The sequence below is a fragment of the Podarcis vaucheri genome (genome assembly GCF_965113315.1).
Source record: "Podarcis vaucheri genome assembly, chromosome: 7".
Taxonomy (NCBI): Eukaryota; Metazoa; Chordata; class Lepidosauria; order Squamata; family Lacertidae; genus Podarcis; species Podarcis vaucheri.
The window spans coordinates 67579604-67599893 of NC_138765.1; the positions used below are offsets into that span (position 1 = coordinate 67579604).

The 20290-nt window shown below is 47.4% G+C and overlaps 1 protein-coding gene across 4 annotated transcripts in view; it reads right to left on the minus strand.

The window, feature by feature from the left end:
• Positions 1 to 6156: 6156 nt before the first annotated feature.
• Positions 6157 to 20290, minus strand: part of CHD5 (chromodomain helicase DNA binding protein 5) — a 59543-nt gene continuing 45409 nt past the window's right edge. For 2 of the 4 annotated variants that reach the window (XM_082233289.1, XM_082233288.1), the window contains 9 exons: positions 20147 to 20245; positions 19794 to 19928; positions 18724 to 18832; positions 16991 to 17123; positions 15739 to 15934; positions 13617 to 13780; positions 12777 to 12891; positions 12586 to 12636; positions 6158 to 9560 (listed from right to left, as the gene is read on the minus strand). In XM_082233289.1, the coding sequence (XP_082089415.1) occupies positions 12629 to 12636; positions 12777 to 12891; positions 13617 to 13780; positions 15739 to 15934; positions 16991 to 17123; positions 18724 to 18832; positions 19794 to 19928; positions 20147 to 20245 (959 nt within the window). In that variant the 3' untranslated portion in view covers positions 6158 to 9560; positions 12586 to 12628. Of the gene's footprint in view, positions 9561 to 12585; positions 12637 to 12776; positions 12892 to 13616; positions 13781 to 15738; positions 15935 to 16990; positions 17124 to 18723; positions 18833 to 19793; positions 19929 to 20146; positions 20246 to 20290 lie in introns of all 4 variants that reach the window. The other 2 variants (XM_082233287.1, XM_082233286.1) reach the window with 2 other exon arrangements.

A 20290-nucleotide genomic window follows, 5' to 3' on the forward strand; every position in this document is an offset into this window, starting at 1 on the left:
TCTGTTGTCGCCAGAGCTCTCTCTTTAACTCTTTTTCCTCTGCGCCTTTGGTAGATGATGTACTATTCGTTTTATCGTCTGCATTTCTACCCTACCATTTTTCTAGGAGTTGCTCAAGGTGAGGTACATGGTTCTGCGCATTTAATCCTCACAACAACCCTGTGTGATAGGTCAGGGTGAGAGGCAGTGACTGGGCCGAGGTCACCCCAGTGAGCTTCGTGGCTTAATGGGGATTCGAACCCTCGTCTCTACCAGGTCCCCGTCTGATGCTCTAACCATTACCCCACCACAAGCTCTCAGCTGAAGGACAGCTGAGAGCCAGCAGAAAAAGCCTGGCCCAGAAGCCCGGCTTATAAGGGCACTTTCAGGCTTTCTGAACTCACTCTTACAGAGCTGGATCCAGTGGCGTAGCGTGGGGGGTGCCAGGGGGGCCGGCCGCACCGGGCGCAACATCTGGGTGGGCGCACTCGCTGCCTCCGGAGTCGCCAAAGAGCCTCCAGCGCAGCCTGTAGCAGAGCCCCATCTCTCGCGGAACCGATGAGCTGTGCGCGCGCCCGGGCTGAAGGCGTCCGGCAGGCAGAGGCTCTCAGCCCCGCGCGTCAGGGCCACGGAGGACGCGCCAGGCAGCCCCTCCTCACAGCCCGCCTCCTTCGTTGCTGCTGCAGCTGCTGGGCCATGTTGCATTTTCCTCGCCTCTCTGCCCCCCTCCTCCTCCGGGCAAGCAGCGTGGTTTGGGCGGCAGCGCCAGCGGCAACTCACCTCAGATCGGCAGGTTAGGGGTTGGGGGGGCGCAAATTACTTGCCTTGCCCCGGGTTAGGGGGCGCAAATTACTTGCCTTGCCCCGGGTGCTGACAACTCACGCTACGCCGCTGGCTGGATCCTAACACCAAAGGAGCTCGCATCCCTGCCTCTGAATTTCAGTTTCTGGAAACTGCAGGAGCAGAGAGTGCTCTTGTGCTCTTGTGCTCCTGCTTCAGGGTTCCCCAATAGAGGCATCTGGTTGTCCACAGTGAGAACTTCATGCTGGACTAGCTAGGCCATTGGCCTGATTCACTAGGGCTCTTCTTATGTTCTTAAGATTCTAGGGCAGCAGCTTGCAAACTCACTTTCAGCCATATCAACAAATAAGGGCACTAATTAGAAGACTTCCTTGGGGGTACACCCATTAATTTATTTAAGTGTACAAAAACAACAACCACCAGCAACCCTAAGGATCAACTTGCTCATCATGATACCTGCCCCAGATAACCCTTCCAACTGTGTTATTTTGATGGGTGAAACATGAAAATATGACTCATATTCAAGGCTTTAATATTTGCATGCCCTTGCCTGTCTCAAAATGCCAGTCGAACGAGAGTGCTGCAAACTGCCCCTTAAAGCCCGCGAGCCAACTCCAAAGCAAAGGACAGGCCAGAGAGGAAAGGCCTAATCCTGCCCCTGAGCTTTGGCACCATCCCTCTTGGATGGGCAGTTTCTCTCCAGCCTTCTGTGTTTTGCCCAGCAAAGGGCACGGTGTCCTTTGCCCATTCGCAATGTTGTGTGATGTGGATCTGCGACTTCACTCTCAACCGCCCTGCCTAAGGTCAGCCTATCGGGTTGTTGGGTCAACAGACTCCCAAGTATCCATTTTTAACCAGCTCACTAAACATTGCAGGGTGCTGACTCAAATGCAAAGGAAAGGATGTCAACTTGAATGGGTCGTGTCAGAGCAAGTCAGTGAAAATCCTGAAGCAGGGAGTCAGAATGGATTGACACAGTGGGAGCCAAAAACAGGGCATGCAGCAGAATTCAGGTGATGGGCAAGAGGATGGAGATCATGGAATCATAGGATTGTAGAGTTGGATAGGACTCCCCAAAGGTCATTTAGTCCAACCCCACTGCAATGAAGGAATCACAGCTCAAAAATCCCTGGCAGATGGCCACCCAACCTCTGTTGAAAATCCTTGAGTCTATCACCTTCTGGGGAAGTCCATTCCACTGTCCAGCTGCTCCTACTGTCAGAATGTTCTTCCTAATAGTTAGAATCTCCTTTCTTGCCATTTGAATCCATTGGTTTGGGTCCTACCCTCTGGAGCAGCAAAGAGGCAGATCAAGGTTGGCCAGTGCCAAGCCACATATCAACCTGCTCTCACCAGATCATATTTGCTTGCTTTGCACTGATTGCTTTGGCCTCTAAAAGTCTCTGCCTTTGGTCCTTCTATGTCTGGTACATCAGAATAATCTTTGCAACTGCAAGTTTTATTGCATCTTCAGAATAATGCTTTGATGGAGAAGGCTGGTGGAAGGTGGGGAGGTGAAGAGTGAAGTGTTGAACTAGAAATTTGGAGCAGAGGGCTCTTGGTGGCTATACTCTGCTTTCACAGATGGAGGCAATAATACGTCTGAATGTCAGTTTCTGAGAGGAGGAGGAGGAGGAGGAGGAGGAGGAGAAGAAGAAGAAGAAGAAGAAGAAGAAGAAGAAGAAGAAGAAGAAGAAGAAGAAGAATTAATTTATTATTTGTAACCAACCACTCTGGGCGGCTTTCAACAATGATTAAAAATACATCAAAATGGCACACATTAAAAACTTCCCTGAACAGGGCTGCCTTCAGATGTTTTCTAAATGTTAGGTAGTTGTTGTTCTCTTTGACATCTGGTGGGAGGGCGTTCCACAGGGCGGGTGCCACTACCAAGAAGGCCTTCTGCCAGGTTCCCTGTAACTTGGCTTCTCACAGTGAGGGAACCGCCAGAAGGCCTTCAGCATTGAACCTCAGCATCCGGGCAGAATGATTGGGGGTGAAGACGCTCCTTCAGGTATACTGGTATACTGGGCTGAGAACTGCAAGAGGAGAGAGGGCTCTTCAGCTTAGGTCCTGCTTGTGAATTTCTCATAAGATCCAGCAGGCTCTTCTTATGCTCTTAATTGTGGGAGACTTGGGTTCAAATTCCTGCTCAGCTCTGAGTCTTATGGAGCCAGTCGCTGCCTCTCAGTCCAAACTACCTCACAGGGTTGCTTTGCGAGGATTAAAAAATGGCGGGAGAGAACCATGTACGCCACCTTGAGCTTCTTGGAGGAAAAGTGTGATATAAGCCATAATGCTAAATAAAAATACTAAGGAAGAAGCAGAATTGAAGCATAACTGCCAACAGGGACTCGTGCAATGAGGCCATGGGCAGCCTCGTCGCTGCTTCTCTGTGCTGAGAGCGATTCATCTGGTCAGACTAGATGTGGTTGCACAACAAAAACAACTCATTCCAAGAGGGTTCGGAGGAGGCAGGCCGGGAAGAATCAGTGTTGCACTCTGGGCTCATCATTCAATTGATTCAAGATTTGTTCTGGGACTAAAAGGGCACCTTTGAGAAAGAGATAGCTCAGTCGATAAGAGCTTGAGACTCTTAATTTCAGGGTCGCGGGTGTGAGCCCCATGTTGGGCAAAAGATTCCTGCATTAGGAGACGGGGTCGGACTAGGTGACCCTCGTGGTTCCTTCCAACTCTATGATTCTACAAATGCTATGAATACCTGTGGCTCACCTGTGGCACCCCTGCCAGTGACTGACAGGCCTATTCCAAGGGAAATTCTTGGTGCAACCAACACAGGGTGACTTGAAGCCAATTGTGGTTTCCCATTTCTGCTTTTATGGTGGCCAGCAGAACCCCAGGCAGGAAACAACCTTTTCTAGTCCACGCCCCCCCCAAAAAAAATCAGCTACATGGAGGGGGCAGGGAAGTCAAGAGGAGCCTCTTTTGCGATTCCCACAGACCCTTCTAGAGCCAGCTGAGATCCAGATCTCCAGCGTTATGGGGAAATGTCCAGCTCCTGACCTTTTGCTTCCTTTAAGGCCTTCAGACATGGTTTTGTCTCTTCCAATCAGACATTTCCTTCCAAGCTCACTGGGAAACCGGCTGCTTGCTGTCACTTAAGATTCCCAGGCAGATGAGGACTCCCTGCCTCTCCCTATAGCTAGAGGACAACATTTGAAAAAGAAAGACAAATTTGGCAATGCAGAAACCAAGACCAGAAGGGTGCAATCTGACTGACAGTCCTCCCACAACAAGCACTGCCAGGGCTAGGAAGCAGCCCTGCCACAAAACCCATAAGGGGTCCATGAGGGAGAGTTTCACATCAGTTTTCCTTACTTAATTCTTAGCTCTGACACTGTTTGATTGTTACTCTCTCATTTCTGCTCTGGACCACATGGCAGGAGTAGAAGGAAGGGAAGACACGTTGATATTTTTCCTGGCTGAACCTCTAGCTCCCAAAATTGATTGATTGATTGTATTTTCCTCCAAGTTGCTCAAGGTGGCATACATGGTCCTCCCCCTCATTGAACCCCCACAACAACCCTGTGAGGTAGGCAAGCTTGATAAGGCTGTGACTGGTCCCAGGGTCACACAGCATGCTTCCTGGATGTGTGGGGATTTTAACCCTCATCTCCTGGGTCCCAGTCCAACACTCAAACCACAACACCACCTCTGGTTCCCTATGAGGAAAGAATGGCAAGTGAGACTATGTCATATGAACAGTGTGTGTGTGTGTGTGTGTGTGTTGGTTGGATTCTTCCTTGCAATGCTCACTGATTTTATACTGGCATCGTTTATGAATGAGAATATTGTTTAGGCTGGGGAGCCACCTGGGAGCAGGCTCGAATGCTCCTTCAACAACAGAAAACTCTGGACTGCCAGGTCCTAGTCCAATACCCTAACACAAGGCGGGGTGCATACTTCGAGACAGGTGGCACAATCTTTTCCACATGACCCTCTGCTGGCATCTCAGCCCAAATAGCTCCTGTACTTTCTGCATTGCCAGCATGGCATAGTCTGCAACGGGGCTTCAGGAAGCAGAGGGCACAACTGTTTCCATACAGACCAGGTGTCAGGTCCGTATGAATAAACAGAGTTGCAGCCACAACTCCATGTTCCAAGGCTTGGAAATAAGGGTGCCGGGGCACAGAATACTCACATCCAGGTGCAAGGTTAGCATTATGGGACCTGAATTCTTCTTTCGCTAGGACTTGGAATCTCAGCCTCCCCCTCCATCAGCAAGTGGGGTGGATAGAACAAGGTTTGGGGGAAAGATAGTGCCTGGGGTTGTGAGGGCAGTCTTAGACACTGTGAAAACTACAACGTTGATCGTGTGAGGATACCCAGAGCTTACAGGGTTAACAGCTCAAGGGAAATGATGTCCTGTCACTGGGGGTGAGTTCGCATCTTTGTGAACATCTTTACAGTTTCTGTTTTGGCTGCAACAGGAAAGGCATCATGTCTTCGCTCTCTCCTGACTGAATGTTTATTTGTTTTGCTGCTGTGAAATAAAGCTTCATAGAACAGGAAGCTGCTGTACGAGAATTTTACTGCATGGCTGAGATTCCTTCCACACAGGCACACCATTGCGCAAGATACTCTGCTGTGGCTGGGAGAAGCAGGTTGGTCCAGAGGAAGCGGACTGGACGCCACAACAGTCCCACTGTTCGCAGCCTTGACAGACTCTGATTGGAACACGTATGTAACTGCGCTTGCTGGTAGTTTTCTATATGCAAGGATGCACACAGGAGAAGCATTCCACCTATGCAAGCCTGAACTTGCTTGGACTCAAGTCCTGCTTGCAGGTTTCCCACAGCCATGTGGTTGGCCACTATGAGAACAGGATGCTGGGTGAGATGGTCCATCGACCTGATCCGAAAGGGCTCTTCTTATGTTCTTATGGTGGCAAAGCATCTTGTAGCTTAGGCTAAGAAGCTTTGCAGTTTTGGGTGTCTGCATTCCCCAAATCCCCAAGTGACCTTTAAAAATAATAAAGAAAGAAATAATAAAGAAAGAAATCCCCCCCCTTATTGAGTAACAGAGTCCTTATATTGCTATTTTATTAATCTGGAATAAATCTATATGCTGTACTTTTGTGTGGATTGTTTAGAATCCTGTCCTGAGCCAAACCCAACCCCTCAGGTCACTTGAATCACAATTAACCTCTTTTGTTTTACTGGCAGCTTCACGAGGCAGACTGATAAATTGGCACTTGTTTCCTGTGGTGACCTAAGGTTCTGATGAACCCACAGGTTTTATCCTTGGGCCTTAAATCATGGGGTAGTAGCAGGCAATGGTTAGGGCGGGTTCGGATTGACTCTAGATTCCTCATTCCTTACAATGACAAACGTCATGTCAAAAGTGTTTCTGTAAACGTACCTCTTCCCATCTTCCAAACAGCAGAAGGTTGGTGGGACCCAGGAGAAGAACCAGCCAGCCATTCCCTCAGGTTTCCTTTTTTAAATGATTTATTAAAACACAAAAATAATAAAAAAAACAAAAAGCAGGGGGGGGACCCTTTGAGACACTCACAGAATTCAAAGGGGTGGGGAGACAGTTTGTGGCATTATAAACTTGCCAGAAAGGCCACCCAAGGGTGGGGAGAGCACTGCTTTGATGTCCCACTTGCTGGTATCACAGAAATAAAAACACAGGAGCAATATGACAAAGTAGCTTGGAACACTTTTCTCATTACCCCACAACCCATGTTAGGAAATCTAACTGGTCTCACCTGCATTTATGCTCCCAGCTTAAGAGCCAGACTTTCTACTCAGATAGGGGAGGAGGGGGAAAGAGGGGTCCTTAAAGAAGAGTTGAGACACCCTTGGCAAAGCCAGGGGGAAATGGTCACGGCAGGCAGGTGGTGGTGACTTGGATTGGGTGGAGCCAGCGAAAGAAACTCAGGGGAAAATCCCAGCAGACTCTAAAGCTCACTGGTCTTTGGACTGCAAAACCGATCAGTTTACTATATGGATATCCTGCTCAGAGCAATGAAATGCAGGCTTGTTGTCAATCCTACACATGAGCAACCTAGATGCAGGCCTCTCTTTATCCATTTGCCTGTATTCCTAAGACCCAAGTTCATTAATGGTACAGAGTAAAAACCAGAGTGGAAATGGGGTGCTTTCCATTCTGGCCAACCCCAACATCAGAGGGTCTCCAGATCTTGTAGGACTCCCAACTTCCAGCAGCCAGCAAACGCTGGTCAGTGGTGTGGCATATCAGAAGTCCAGCAATGGCCAACCCTTCACCTGTGCATGGTTTGCTAAGGCTAACACGGGGCTTCCAGATGTCAGAGTTCAGAAAGATCTAGGAGTCTAATAAGGCATCCTGAGCTGCTCACAGGAAACCATTCTGGGCTTCTCCACATTCTGTCTTTCTCTCCTGGCATTGCACTTGTGTGTACCATGAGGAAGTAAACTCCCACTCTCACTTAATCGAATGGAGCAGGAGAAGCTTTGTTGTCAGGGAATAGCTTCGGTTCATCTGTTAAAACAATTGCCCAATACTGTAACTGAGTGTTGTGCTCATGCGCTGAAAAGGATGAGTGTGCAACCGTCTCTGAAAAGCACATTGGGGAAATATATAGAAGGAAAGCATCTGAAAAGGGGGGTGGGGGGACATTCAAAATAGCAGAGACTTGAGGCACACATCCCAGGATCATCCACCGGGTGCCTGCAATACTCACGTAACCCACCAAAAATGCATACAAAGGTGCTTATTGTTGGGGAAATACTGGTTTTTGTCATGAGCACAGATCAGTACTCATCAAAGGCAGAGTCCTCCTTCAATGGCAGACCCAAGAAGGAGATGGAACCATTCCCTGGTCCTCACCATATGGAGCCACAGGCACAAGAACCCCTAACACCTTGGTCCGCAGACTCCTCAAAGGGTCAGGATTGCCCTGAGGAGGTATCTCCACTGCTTAAAACCCTAGGGCCTTAGAAGAAGCCAGCAGATGCAAAGAAAGGCACTGCCCCTTTAAATGGCCAGATGCAGCTTTCAAGGGTCATGGGGGGGCTTTACTTAAAGGAATACTAAGCCCTGGTTATAAAGGTTGCTCCAAGACATTGCTAAGATCTATGGCCTACGTCAGCTGCAGGATTGCTGACCATGGTCTTCAAACCCACAGGTTGACCGCTCTCCATGGTGCTGAACTTGCCTTGCCTTCCTGTTTGCCTGGAACCCTGGGGCAATTGAACTCTTCTTCACTTCAGCCATCACCTATCCAGGGCAGAGGGCATTCTCCGTAGATCAGGGCACATTTTGGGGATTTAGACAACGGGCATGGGGGCACTGACACATTCTGTATGAGCTAGTGAAGGCTTGGTAAAAAGGAAGGCATCCAGGCCCTTTGAACAGATTGCTCAAGCATATACAGGTGGAAAGGGACCAAGCTCAGATTACACTCTGGAAGAGCTATATACAGCTGTCTTCATTTTATGGGAAAGACCAGAGTGGTCATGGCAACAGGTGGACAGACAAAATCAAATCAACAATTCTGGATTGATGTTTTCATATCTGGGCACTTGTAGATTCACTTTGGGATGTGTCCCCCTTGTCTCCTCGCCCTGGTTTTTGCTCAGGGGCACTGAGGACTTTCTACTGTGTGGTGGTTCACATCCCAATGCACATTAATGCATCTCCTTTTAAGTTTGATCAAGGTACACCCAGGCCTGGTTCACACATGCACATTCATCACTGGATAGCAGAACAGCTCATGATGCCTTCGTTGCATTGCTTGGGAATGAGCATTCACAAGCCCCAAAGACGGAACTTTTGTACCACCACAACTCCTTTTGGTGCAGTCAAATTTACCTGCCGGTTACTGAGCAGAGGGAAATCAAGCAACAGATGCACACATGTGAGATGGGCCTTGAAGAGGACATGCTTGGTGCTTTCATATCCCTCATTACTGGGGCCAATTAAAAACCACATTGCTTGACCCTTGCAAAGCCTTGAATCCTTTACACTGTGACCATTAGCCAAACAACATTAAACACTTTGAAGTCCCACTGATTGCAATGGGGCAGAGAGTTAACTGAACGATTAACTTCTGCAGAAAGCGACAGGAGTCTTTGGCTGGACAGAGACCTTGGTGTCCATATTTTCTTTTTGAACCTCACTTGGCTTTTTTGTTCAAATGCGGGTTGCATCCTCAGTCTTGAACACATATCTGGATTGGGCACAACCACAGTTCAGACCCTCCTCGACACACACAGCAGCAGCAGGATTCAGTCTACCCAACCTAGCCTGCTCAACGTCTGAGCTCAGAGAGTGAGCTTGTACCTTTTCCAAGCACAGGCCAAACAGGCATTAGCAAGGTTCTCCACTTGAGTCATGACTGCCACACATCTCTGGGTGGGGGCGGAGAGGAATAGCACATTGGCACCTGCTCCCTGTCTCTCAATCAGCTGCGTATGAAAGGGGGACAGCATCCAGGCGAAAAACTGAAGAATCCATTTGTAATCCAGCCAACAAACCTTTCAAGTCCTCAATAAGAAAGTGCGAAAGAAAAACCCAAGATACAAGGAAGTGAAAATCTTGCTGTCTCAAGGAAGTTTGTGAAATGGCCAAAGGGATGTGGGGGGTTGTCCTTGTTTTGAATAACACTTTGAGATGTGAACACAGCAAGCCCAGAGCCACCAAGACTGGCCTTCAATCTTCAATGCAGATGACATCACAATGCTGTCCCTTGCAGTCTAAGGTTGCACCATCTTTCAGGGGCTCGGGGACCTTTATATCCAGGTGGTTCAAGGGCAGTCCATTGGGTGTTGCTGAAAGGACAAAAATGGAGGGATTATGTTCCTTGGACTGACTTCAGCCTGGATGGCTCAGTTGGTTCAAGTGTGGTCCTCATAACAGGTTTGATCGCTGTATGGGACAGATGTATTGCAAGGGGTTGGGCTGAGACGATCCTCAGGGTCCCTTCCAACTCTATGATTCTATGAGGTACTTCCATCATGAGCCAGGGCCAATTTATGTATTAAACATGTGGCCTGACCAATGCCATTTTTAAAAGCTGGGAAGCCATTATGGACCACAAGATTTCAAACCCTGTTAAGGAGATGCCTGGTCTAAGAGCATCTGAAGTGAAGGAGATGAGCTGTTGATACATTGAGAGGACAGGGCTACTGATGGCTATGTTCTGGCTCCGTAGTTGTGAGGCAACAATGCTTCTGAATGCTAGTTACTGGAAACCACATGAGGGGAGAGGGCTTTTGTGATCAGATCCTACTTGCTGGGTTCCTTTTGGGGCATCTGCTTGGTCACTATGAGAACAGGATGCTAGACTAGATGGACCTGATCCAGCGGGATCTTCTTACATTCTTGTGAAACAAGTGAGGAGCCGGAAGGTTGCTTCCCCAAACCCTTCACTGGAAGTCTGGACCTAAAGATAGAAGCAACACCTGTGCTGTCATCAATGAGAGTCCGCTTAAGTGGCAGGCAGTAGCTGCCATGTGGAGGCCATTGGAAGCCGTGGGGAAACTGGGTTTCTGCCCAATCCTGAAGACTCTCAGCAGCAGCAAACTGGGCTGAGGGTGACATTCCTCTTATATTCCAGGCAGCACCTGCTTCCCCCTTAGGAAGAACCTCTTTCTGGCCAGTTTCCTGGTTTCACAGAGTGGTTCTTGTGATAAACAACAGAACTGGGCCCAATGGTGGATGGACCATCTGCCAGTTCCTTTCCTTAAAATTTGAAAAAGGGTAATTATTCATAGAGTTTTAGGACTGAAGAGTTGGAAGGTACCCCAAGGGTCATCTAGTCCAACCCCCTGCCATGCACCCAGGGCCAACAACATCTGTTGAGTTCTTAAAAAGCATTGGGGGGGGACACACCTACAGAATGCATCACAATTTAAGGTTGAATTATAGCACCAAAGACTTCTGAGTGCTAGTCACAGAATAAGAGAAAAGGTCCTCTTGTGGATCAGGAATTGAGCAGGGAGTAAGAATAAATGGACAGTGAAAATATTGGATGAAAATGGATTGCATTAGGTTAAATGGCTTGCCAAAAATGTGTATATTAAGAAATACTGCAGAAAATGTGTATATTAGGTAAAATGCATGAGGACTTTTTAAGATTGGAAAAATTTAGAAACGGAAATAATCTGAAATCGACATATTCATTGGTCCTTGCTCTTGAGTATTTTCACAACAAATATACACCAGCAACACAGCATACTTAAATGTCACAGCTCCCCAAATAAATAAACTCAGGAATTGTGGTTTGCTAAGGATGCTGACAATTCCCCATTAGAGATCCACTGTTTGTTAAATAACTTCATCTTCCTGAGGAGAAGCAAAAGCTCTTTGATTAGTCTGATGTGCAGATTCTCTTTCTTGGTCAAAGCTACCTCACCAGGTTGTCATGAGGATTAAGATGAATAGCCCCAAGTAAACCACCATTTTGAGTCCCGGGATTCAAATCTAATCCATTTAATTTTTTTCACCCCCAAAATGGCATTTCTCTATGAAGATTCTCAGAAGAAAGCCAGCTCCTCTGTTGATCTATTCATTTTAGAGAGAGCAGAATGTAGTGTTGTTAAAGTGTCAGAATAGCACTTGGGATGCCCTGGGTTCAAATCATCACTCAGCCACCTGAGCTTAACCTACCTGCAGGGCTGTTTGTGAGGACAAGTGCGGGGGGGGGGAATAAATGGTTAAGCCCCCTTCTCAGGTTCATTGCAAGAGGTGAAGTTTAACAGAGAAATAAAGAAGGGATATGAACTTAATAGAAAGAAATAAGACTAGAGAAAGAAAACATTTTAAAAGCTACTGAGGCTTTAAAGGGCAAGGCTGTTAAAATAGGGTGATGATTAAAAGGTGGGGGCAACTCTCAGTAAAGGCCATTTTGCAGTGCAGGTGTCAGGATCCAGAGAGCTCTTGGGAGAGACAGGTCCAGTGGGCTGGAAGAGGTGAGGTCTGAGACTCAGGATATCTGGGCAAGTGACTTCAGAGTTTCAATCCATGCAAATAATGGAAGGGAGCAAGTTTGGGAGACGGGCAGTTCCACACGAGGGAAAAGAGGGGGGTGCTTAAGAGTTCCGAAGAAGAGAGAATTTCAGCAGGTGCATCAGCTATCCCCTAGTCAGCTATTCCTGCATGCTCTCCCTGCTGAAATCTCTCCCTTCCCCAACTCTTAAAGGAGAAGCACTGACCTATTTTGCATCTGCCCACCCAGGTGCTGTTGCTGATCAAGATTCCTAAGGTTGGCTCTCCCACCCCACCTCATTTTAACATAATTTTAATTAATACCAAGAAAGAGTGCTGCACTGATTAATCAGGTAGAGGGGGAGTTAGAACTTATTGGCTGGTGGAAGATGGCTATAGTTAATTGGTCAAAATGTTTTTTAAATTATTATTTTTATTGAATTGTGATTTTATTTTTGTACTTACCAGGAAAAGTACATGTTTAGCACATATATATTTTTTAAAAAAATCCTTTTAACAGAGGAATGCCTTTTGTTTCAGGTGCCTTTTGACTCCCTACAAATTCAACTGGCTAAGCAAAATTAATGGATTGTTGTGCTGCAGAACCTTTTGCATGTTTACTCCGAAGACTTGCTGTGTTAACCGGGGATTGCGCCATAGAGAGCACCCTTAGAATTACGGCGTAAAGCTCAGGGGATCAAATCAACGAAGGTTTTGTCCGTCAGGTGACAACGCGAACCCCAAAGGTTGCAAGTTTGCCACCTGCAGGAAGACTAAGCTGGTCACAGCAGTGCCAGCCGCCCCCACCCTGCCCAAAGACAGAATGACAGAACACAGTTTATGAGAGAGTAATAAGCGTGGCCTTACCTCTCGTAGCAATGAGAACTGCAGAGGAAACTCTCGCAAACGGCTAAATATCTATTGATAAGAGAGAAAACAGCTGGCTTGCCCAATGCCCTTTTGTTTTTTGACTCATGGCCCCCACTTTAAAATTTGTACTCTTAAGAGAAGAAAGAGAGAGAAAAGAGAGGGGGCAGCTGCAAGGAACCTCAACTCACCCGTCACGTAAGGTCCCAGGGGCATCTGACTGTAGTTGACAATCCCACCTGGTCCTGGACCACGGAAGTTTGGGCCAAAGTTGTTGCTGTAGATCTGGGAGGAGCCAAAAGAGGCCTGGAGAGGGAGGAGATGGGGAAGAGCATTTATTTGAAAACACAAACCAACCCCATCCCCAAAGGCTCTGGGTGGATAACATTTAGAAACAAAGAAACCATCAATATTTTTTTTTTAAAAAAATGCTGGCGATTGATGCTGTGTACAAAATAACTTTAGCAAAAGAACAAACCTCTGCCCCACAGAATTTATAATCTCAATTTCAAATGGGGTGGAGTTGCAAGTAAGGGAAGATGAGAAATAGGCTTGAATTTGAACTGCTACAGGGTCAGCTGAATTGCAATTGCATCCCCAACAGATATATGGTTTGGAATAATAATATAATCATAATAATTTATTATTTATACCCTGCCCATCTGGCTGGGCTTCCCCAGCCACTCAAAATATTCCAAATATTCCCCAGCCACTCAAAATATTCCAAAATTCCAACAAAATATTAAAATACAATAATGCATCAAACATTAAAAGCTTCCCTAAACAGGGTTGCCTTCAGATGTCTTCCAAAAGTCTGGTAGTTGTTGTTCTCTTTCACATCTGGAATGCAATTGCATCCCAAACGGATAAATGGTTTGTCTCATTTCTTTACCACTGCAGACAGAACATCTGGCCACACAAAAAACCAAAGCCCTGCCCAGCCCCCATTAGTGGGGAAAGGCTTTCCAGAGAAAACAGGAGCTCATTCTGGATATGCTGATGCACCAATGCCTTTTAACGCTGCCTCTAACCTGCTGGATGCTGGGGTCGCTCCCCCGGTTTGTCAGCCGGCTCAGGATGCTTCTCTCGGACATCTGGAGGCGAGCGGCCACAGGTGGGATGCGGGAAAGCATGGAGGGCAACCGAGTCACATCGGCTTTCATGTCGCTCAACAGCTCTTCCAGCTGGTTTAGGACTGCAAGACAGTTGGGCACCTGTGAGCCCCAGAAACCTGTACCCAACCCATCTGGCAACACCGCATATTTTTCCTTCTGTGTAACTTAGGCTGCCATTTCTTATATTTTATTTTAGTACATGCCATCATAGGAAACCCATTAGCTGTGGGTGCATCTGACAGAGCACAGTGCAGCCCACGAAAACCTATCCCATGATAAAATTGTTAGTGTTTTTATTAATGCAACAGCATTTATAAAAAATTAAAATAAAATAAATCATTTATTGTTTTCCTGATATAGACAGAAAAGTGAGCCTGGTGGGCTGATTATGGGATCAGATTCTGAGAGAGAATTGTAACCAATGGGATGCCCAAAAAGCTATGAAATGCAAGTCGATGGCACAGAATTGTAAAGTTGGAAGGTACCCCTCAATCTAGTCCAAACCCCTGCAATGCAGGAATCATAGCTCAAGAATCCCTGAAAAACGGCCATCCAACCTCTGTTGAAAAATCTCCAATGAAAGGGAGTCTACCACCTTCTGAGGAGCTGCATTCCACCGTCGAGCAGCTTTTGCCATCAGAAAGTTCTTCCTAATGACTAATCGGAATCTCCTTTCTTGCAATTTGAGTCCATTGGTTCAGGGCCTGCACTCTGGGGCAGGAGGAAGCAAGCTTGCTCCATCTTCCGTGGGACAGCCCTTCTGATATTTGAAGATGGATTCATATCCCCTTTTCTGGGCTAAACATCTCCAACTCCCAATCCCCGTGAGGCCTGCTTTCCATCTTGGCTGCCCTCTCTGCAGAGAGAGATGAGTCATATACCCTTTGGGGGTGTTCTTACTGTGCAAACTCTCCCCTCCTTCCCACACCCACAACACGCACAGAGTTATATTTACTGATTGCAGACATTTAAATTCCAGTTGTTGTTGTTGTTGTTGCTGATGCTGTTGTTGTTGATCCGAGTAGTTCATTTTGCCAGTGCTCCCACAGCACAGCTGATAGTGTGAGTTCAGGTTCCCTTAGAACCTGAAAAAGCTATTTTCTCTCTTAGCCACTGTGGAGGTGACACTCCGCCTGTGCTGAGGCAAACCTCGCACCATGCATGCAACAGTGTTCCAGGGAGCATTGCGCCCACGCTCCGTGACCTTTTGCCTCCTTGGCTAGCAAACAGGGTTTTCCCCTGACCATTTGTCCTCTGACAGATTTGGTTACTAGACATGATGCTTGGCTGCAGCATGACCGGGGATGCAGACGTAATCAAGTACCAGGGAAAACATTTTAGGGAAACACCTGCTAACACGTGTATTTGCTAATGCTGGAAATGTGCTTAGATGGAAATACGTCATGTTCAGAGTGGTTTCACTACTGTTTCCAATTGTTGACTTCTGCTAATAAAAGGAGCCTCTACAGAACTACAGGACTACGGAACTCTACGGGACGCGGGTGGCGCTGTGGGTTAAACCACAGAGCCTAGGGCTTGCTGATCAGAAGGTCGGCAGTTCGAATCCCCATGATGGGGTGAGCTCCCGTTGCTCGGTCCCTGCTCCTGCCAACCTAGCAGTTCGAAAGCACCTCAAAGTGCAAGTAGATAAATAGGTACCGCTCCGGCGGGACGGTAAACGGCGTTTCCGTGCGCTGCTCTGGTTCGCCAGAAGTGGCTTAGTCATGCTGGCCACATGACCCAGAAGCTGTACACCGGCTCCTTTGGCCAATAAAGCGAGATGAGCGCCGCAACCCCAGAGTTGGCCACCACTGGACCTAATGGTCAGGGGTCCCTTTACCTTTTTACTACAGAACTAGCCGGCAGCCTGCTTGGAGCATGCTTGCCAGCGTGCTTCTGCACAGCTCACCTGCCTTCAACCTCCTGTTGTCCTTGTTATTCCTACAGCCACCACTCTCCCAACTGGCATGGGAGAAGCAGACAAGGTGGAGGGAGTTAAGGGAGCGGGGAAAGCGATCCCTTTTTGGGAAAGACCCACCTTTATGAAGGACAGCGTTGGCGGGCTTGTTCCCCGCAAGGGACTCTTTGGAGAGGTGCTGGTGGCTCTCAGCAAGGCACTCCACTTCAGCCAAGCGGGCGTTCAAGGCCATGGCTGGGTGATTGGGGTCCTGGGTCATGTTGAGGTATGCTGCCCGGCGGAGCTGCTCCTCAATCACCAGCGCCTGCTCCAGCAACTGCAAAGAGGATACGGAGAGCACGTTCTGTCAATCTTGCAGAATCCTCCAAGATGCAGAGGTGGCCTCTGATACAGATAGCAGCAGCCGAGGAGCAGCAGAATGGGCGAAACATGGACCAGGAGAACATAAGCAGAGCCCGCTGGATCAGGCCAGTGGCCCATCTAGTCCAGCATCCTGTTCTCACAGTGGCCAAGCAGGTTCCCTAATGGAAAACCCACAAGCAGGAGCCCAAAGAGTACTCTTGTTTCCTGCAACTGCCATTGAGAAGCATTGCTGCTACTGTGGAGGCAGAGAATAGACATCATGCCTAGTCGCCATTGATAGCCTTATCCTTTCAATATCCCTTTACACAGGGGGATGCACATCAAGGCAGGCTGCAGAGATTTAAAACACCCATTTAAATTGTCTCTGTTTGCATCAGGAGCGAGGACATCTGGGGACCCTTCAGGCTATGATACATCCTCAATTGAATCATTCTGGCCAGGGCTGATGGGAGTTGGGAGTCCAGTAACATTTGCGGGGCTGCAAATGCTCCACACTCCTGATTTACATCAGTCCACTCCAGACCCAGACAGAAGGGGGGGGGCCATATAGGCCACTTGGCCCGAGCCTCCTATTCCAAAGGGGGCCTTGGTCAGCATATTCACAATTGCTAGGGAAGCATTTTTAAATTTAAATACTTAAAATAATCCTTTTCCCTATGTATTTTTTAAAAGTACTATTGTACAATATATCTATATTTTCCATTTTGTCTTTATATGCAGATACGGTTCAAGCCTTGAAATAAAATTATTTGTCAGCATAACTTTTGTGAAAATTATTTATATACTTACTTATTTATAAGACTTCAGTTATCCCCAGGGTAAAAAAGGGGAGGCACATTATCTACCTGGCCTGGGCCTCTGCCTGGCTCTGCAAGGCCGAGGTCCACCCTGAAAGGTACATTGCCTCTGTCCATGGAAGCTCGTCTTTGCTACTGCTGCTGAGACCTGGTGATAGGTTTTATCCTCTGCAAATGTGGTCGCTCTCGAACGGGTATTTCTGGAAACCCACCTTGAACCGCCGTGCCAGGAACTTGTTCTTCATCTCCAAGTAGTTACCCTTGTGGATCTCCGACTTGAAGGGCTCGTTCAGGATGACATAATGCGGGTCGTTCTGGATGTCTTGCCAGCGGGCGTAGCCGTGACTTAGGCAGCAGAGAGGAGAGGCGTTAAGGGAACAACAGAACCATCTGGCATCTGAAAAATCTCCTTTCATTCATTCATTCCTACCTTTTTCCCTGACAGAGACTCAAGGTGGCTTACAGATAAAATAGAAATGGGGGGGGGGTTAATGTAAAAAACAATCAGACATTAATAGAATATACAACTACAGATAATAACAATAAAAACATCACAGTACCATCCGTTTCCTTAAAAGTGCTGTCCTTAAAAGGACAGCACAGTGGGAGCCAGTGAGGCTTTTTAGGAAGAGAGTTTCAGAGCCTGGGAATAGCCAACGAAAAGAAAGATGTAGAAGGGAGCTCTCAATTTCTACTTTTCCCAGTCTTAAATTTGGTTTGCCCCATTTCCACTTCAGCTTGGGCAATTTTCATAGAAGATTATCCTAGAGAATCTTCATGCACATTCCTCCTAACGGAGTGCATTTTTGCATGTTCACTGATATTTCATTTATTTCAAATAAATTGATTGTAAAAAAACCCAAAAAAATCCCCACGTTAGGGCAGTTTACCAAAAAGATAAATCAATAAAATGACCACTAAAAAAATTTAACAAGAATAATTTCATTTTTTAAAAAAAAGTTACAATAACAATAGACTAATGAAAACAGATTAAAACTTGCATCACCTTTCTAAATTTCAAGGCAGACTTGCCTAAAACAAAAATGATTTTAGCAGTCACTGAGAAGAATAGAGTGAAGGTGTCTGCCTGATCTCAATAGGCAGGGGGGTTCCAAAGTGTGGGTGCCACCACACTAAACGATTGATTTCTTACAAATATGGAATGGGTATTATGTGGCACCTGTATCAGGGCCAGATCTGCTGAGAAAAAACTGTGGTTCTGCATGAACTTGCCCCTGTGATGTGCCTTTTTTGTATGAATTTGTTTTCATCACAAAATCCAGTAATAATAAGGATTTGCATGCTGCCCATCTGGCTCAGTCCCCAGTGCCATCTCCTGGTAGGGCTGCGTAGGACCCTTCCCGTCAGAGTAGACAACATTGAGCTAGATGGACCAATGGTCTGACTCAGATTGGGCAGCTGCCTAGGTTATTATATCTCTGTGTATGCAGCTTGGCCGAATAAGCATGTGAACTGCCCTTTGGATTTCATGCTTCTCCCTGTTTTGAGTCCTCAGCTCAAGAAACATACCAAAATGCACATTTCAGGATTAAGTACCTTTGGAAATGTGCACACAAGATAAAATAGGGAGCTGAATACGAATCTGCGGGCATTTTTAAAACAAAACATAATAATAAGCCCACATTAATGCAGAAACATGGTGGGATGGGACCAACTTATATGTGCAAAATGAACATGGGCCAGGAACAGGGAAGGGCCGTAGCTCAGTGGGGTAGAGCACCTGCCTCTTACGCAGAAGGTTCCAGGTTTGATTCCCGACAGCGCCTCCAGGTAGGGCTAGGAGTGACCTCTGCCTATAACCCTGCTACCAGTCAGTTTAGGCAATACTGAGCAATATGGAGCAATGGTCTAACTCAGCAGGAGGCAGCTGAAGGAAACCACTGCCGCATCCAGCCCTGACGTCCCATAACCACGCCAAGGATACGTGACGATTCCTGCCAGGAGCCAGTAATCGTGCCTCCGGTGCCAGATGTCGTAAATCTTCCCCGAGGAGACAGCCGCCCTCTCCTCGTTCTGCCACAGCGTGTGCAGTTCTGTAAAGCGAGAGCGGAGAGATGCTGCGTTTCAGGCGCCACACCAGCTGCAGACTGGAATGTCAAGAGGAGGTTTAATAACGCTTGGCATTTCCACAGCCCTTGTGGGTAGGAAGCCTTGCACAAACTCTCGAAGGGAGGCCGCTGTTATTAGCTCCACAGGGAGCCCAGTGACAGCAGACTGCCCAGGAGTCCAGGAAACCAAGCCAAGAAATTCTTGCGGTTCCTGCATTGCATGGGGGTTGGGCTAGATGGGCCTTAAGGGTTGCCAGGGCTCTGCCTTACCTCTGATCCTGTGTTATGGCTCTGTGTGAATTCATCATTACTATTATTATTACCAATATTATTGATATTAATATTGAACAGTTATTTATATAGTGCCATCAATGTACACGGCTCTGTACGCAATTGAAGTAAGAAATTCTACCCCACAGGGCATGCAATCTAAGAGAACAAACCCCAAACAGTAAAAATCAGTAGTTTGAAATGCACAATTCCCAATGCATAGGAGAATTAGGTACACTTAGAGGAGGTTCCCTGTCACATCTCTGCATAAGTTACTGCTCTGTCCTTCCCTCCTCCTCCCAGTTAGAGGGTAATTCTGCCATTTCTCTGCATCATGTGCAGAATTATCTGCTCTCAGAGGAAGCTGCCTGCTGTGTCTCTGCCCAGCTTGCTGCCCTAGCTTTGCATCCTTCCTCTCAGCCTCTGCTTGGGGCAGGTAATGTATCATATGCAACTGGATCAGAATTGTCCCTCCTTCTGAGGAGACTGCTGCTCGCCGTGTCTCTGTATAAGTCACTGCTCTGAGCTTCCCAACTTCCAACCAAAAGTATGGAGCTGAGATGGAAACAATGAAGCATGCCTCCAATCTTAACCAATAAAGGAACAGAGCTTGAGCCACCAGGATCTCACAGGGGGAGGCTGGCTTTCCAGGAGGTTGGGGCCTGCTCGCGTGTACCTGTGAAGCCCCCGTCAGCGATGTTGAACATGAATCGGATCCCACTCTTGTCGTCCTTCTTCCCATCCTCCTCCTCCTCCTTTTCTCCATTCTGCTGAGCCTCTGACAGCTCCTTGTCTTCTGCCTTGGCATCATCTGCTTAGCAAAACACAGGGGCACCCCATCACAAGAACACAAACATAAGAACATACTAAGGGCCTCAAGTAGCTGGTGGGGAGGAACCCAAGCAGGATCTGCAGTAGCGGCCAAAGGGACAGCCCTTTGACCCTTGATATGAGAAACAAAGGAAAAGTTACATTTGCTTATGACTATGCATGCTGAGCTAGGTAAAAGCTGAAGAGGGGGCTTCTTACCTGACTTAGATTCTTTACTGCTTCCTTTACAGGGGCTGGCATTTGATTCCGACTTTGCGGCTGGCTTTTCATTCTCCTGGGAGGCCTCATCTGCAGGAGCTGGGCAGGGTGGGGGGGGGTAGGCAGGGAGGAAGGGAAGGAAGC